The sequence below is a fragment of the Vigna radiata genome, chromosome 6, assembly GCF_000741045.1.
Source record: "Vigna radiata var. radiata cultivar VC1973A chromosome 6, Vradiata_ver6, whole genome shotgun sequence".
NCBI lineage: Eukaryota > Viridiplantae > Streptophyta > Magnoliopsida > Fabales > Fabaceae > Vigna > Vigna radiata.
In genome coordinates, this window is record NC_028356.1 from 8,672,061 (window position 1) to 8,674,492 (window position 2,432).

A 2,432-nucleotide genomic window follows, 5' to 3' on the forward strand; every position below is an offset into this window, starting at 1 on the left:
GCAGCCCATACTAATTTCTCCAATAATTTTTTTGAGAAAAACTCAATTGCTGAGTAGTCTGACACTGATGTTTCTTGTATTTTTTTTCTAAAGTCAATTCTCAGTTTCCAATAGAACTAACACGTGTGCAAGCTATTGACAAAGAGTGCTACCTCTCTCTCTCTAAATGCTTAATGCAACCTAATCATTTTGTTTGTATTTTCTCCTTTCCCTTGATTAAATATTTCTGTTAAAAAAATTCATATGATCTGCAGACTTTTTTTCTTCTAATAATTCCTATCTTTTTTCTCATAAAAAGCATTGACCTACTTTTCCTAATCACCACCACCTTGCCTTTTAAGGACTTGTTTCCCTGCCTTCTCTCTCACCTTCTCTCTCACCTTCTGTGTCTGTGTATGAAACAAAATATTTCTCCCTCCCAACCCACCACTCAGTTCAAGAAAATCAAAAAGGCATGTTTGGACATCAGGATATAGGTAAATGTTAGAAAAATACACATAAATTTTCTTGCTCTCTTAAGAAACAATTTGTTCAAGAGTTGAAATTAGTAGCATACCATTCATATCACAGTTTTAACTATGTTTTTGGTTTGATGGTGCTGAGAGCATGATGCTCTTAAACCACACAAAATGCGAACTATTTTTTCTTTACAGATTCATGGTTTTAACATGCAGTTTTTGTATTTTCCCAAAGATAGATTAGAGGAGATAACAAAGGTGAGAGCAGAGGTGGAGGCATCTTCTCAAATGGGAAGGAAGCATTTCTATGGTCCAACTCCTGGGATAACCTTAAACACAGTAACCCCTTGTGCTGCATGCAAGCTTTTGAGAAGAAGGTGTGCTGAAGAATGCCCTTTCTCTCCTTATTTTTCACCACATGAGCCTCAAAAGTTCGTAGCCGTTCACAAAGTCTTTGGTGCAAGCAATGTCTCCAAGATGCTTCTGGTTGGTGTGCCTAACTAGCTCCTCACACAAAAAAATAGTTACTCTTTTTTTGTTCTTCAATTGGATAAAAACTGTCTGGTTTTCAAATTTTATTTTTATGTGTAGGAGGTACCAGAGGGCCAAAGAGCTGATGCAGCAAATAGCCTTGTCTACGAAGCTAACTTGAGGCTAAGAGATCCTGTGTATGGATGCATGGGTGCAATATCAGCTTTGCAGCAACAAGTTCAATCTTTACAAGCAGAACTAAATGCAATAAGGGCAGAGATACTAAAATACAAATATAGAGAGGCTGCAAGTCTCATTTCTTCTAATCATGCAGCTTTGGTTTCTTCAGCTGATGCAATCTCAGCAGCAATTCCCACAAACTCACAACCACAAGGTCTTTCTCAACCTCTTACTCCTCCTCCTCCACCAAAACCATTGCATACTCCTCCACTAAAACCATTGCCTTCTCCTTCTGTTATCCTTTCATCCTTCTCTTCATCTTCAACTTCTTCTGTGTACACTCCTCCTAAAAGCTCAATGAGCCTTGGATCCATTTCCAGCACTGAAAATGTCCCATACTTTGTTTAGGTCCATTTGTTTACTATTCATTTGATGTAGGAATAATCATGTTTTTCTCAACAGAGTAGAATGTATCACTTGGCCATCTAGAGCTAATTATGGGAAAGGGAAACCCCCATCACGTATTCATGTGCTTTTAGTGGTATTTTCTACTCTTTTGATGTTCTTTTTCACAAACATTATCATTATGATTTTTACTTTTATATACAACTTCTATTTATGCTTGATTTGTCATCATTTGTAAGAGTACTGCATTCGAAGTGTAGGAACAACGTATAGCCATCAAATTTACTTTTACCAGGTAACTATAGATTGCAAAGTTTCATGGCTTGTAAAACCATCTTTCCTTTTGAAATAGTGCTAATCTTCAACAAAGGTTCAAACTGATGTAAAAGATTAAGGCATGAGATGGAGAAAAAGTGAATAAATTAAGTCAACAGGAAAGTGTCGATGTAGGTAAATGCAGAAAGCAAAAGTATAAAGAATACAATTAGAAACTCTTGATGCTCTGAGTACTATAATTTTATTATAGAATTGGTGCTGAAGATCACATGAACAGATTAAGTATAGCCTTGAACAATTGGCCACTGCACGTGGGGGGAATATATCTCCATTTGACTCAAGTTTAAATAACTCACTCACGAGTCTGTGCCAGCTGCAGATTTAAAGGATGTGAAAGACTTAACTTCTTAAAAGGGAGACAAGGTACGGTGCCTGTGTTATAGTTCCTGTTCCCATGTGAAGATATACATATACATATATAGATCTAAGAACATATATATTCAAAACCCTTTTCTCGTTTTACTTAGATTCTCAAACTTTATCAGTCTTTGTATATATGAAAAAATTAATATACCTGTCACCCCACATTTCTCTCACTATATATATATATATATATATATATATATATATATATATATATAT

General features: G+C 35.6%; 1 protein-coding gene across 3 annotated transcripts; it reads left to right on the forward strand.

Annotated features, from left to right (window-relative positions):
* The first annotated feature begins 202 nt into the window (after positions 1-202).
* LOC106764369 (LOB domain-containing protein 13) lies at positions 203-1,742 on the forward strand. Of its 3 annotated transcripts, none has more exons than XM_014648655.2 (3): positions 203-476; positions 694-944; positions 1,050-1,742. In XM_014648655.2, exons 1-3 carry the CDS (start codon positions 455-457, stop codon positions 1,515-1,517), a joined length of 741 nt encoding a protein of 246 aa, XP_014504141.1. In that variant the 5' UTR covers positions 203-454; the 3' UTR covers positions 1,518-1,742. The 3 variants fall into 3 exon arrangements, with proteins under 3 accessions (XP_014504141.1, XP_022637781.1, XP_022637780.1); XM_022782060.1 differs by having other exon boundaries at positions 204-476; positions 698-944; XM_022782059.1 differs by having other exon boundaries at positions 363-476; positions 675-944.
* Positions 1,743-2,432: the final 690 nt, after the last annotated feature.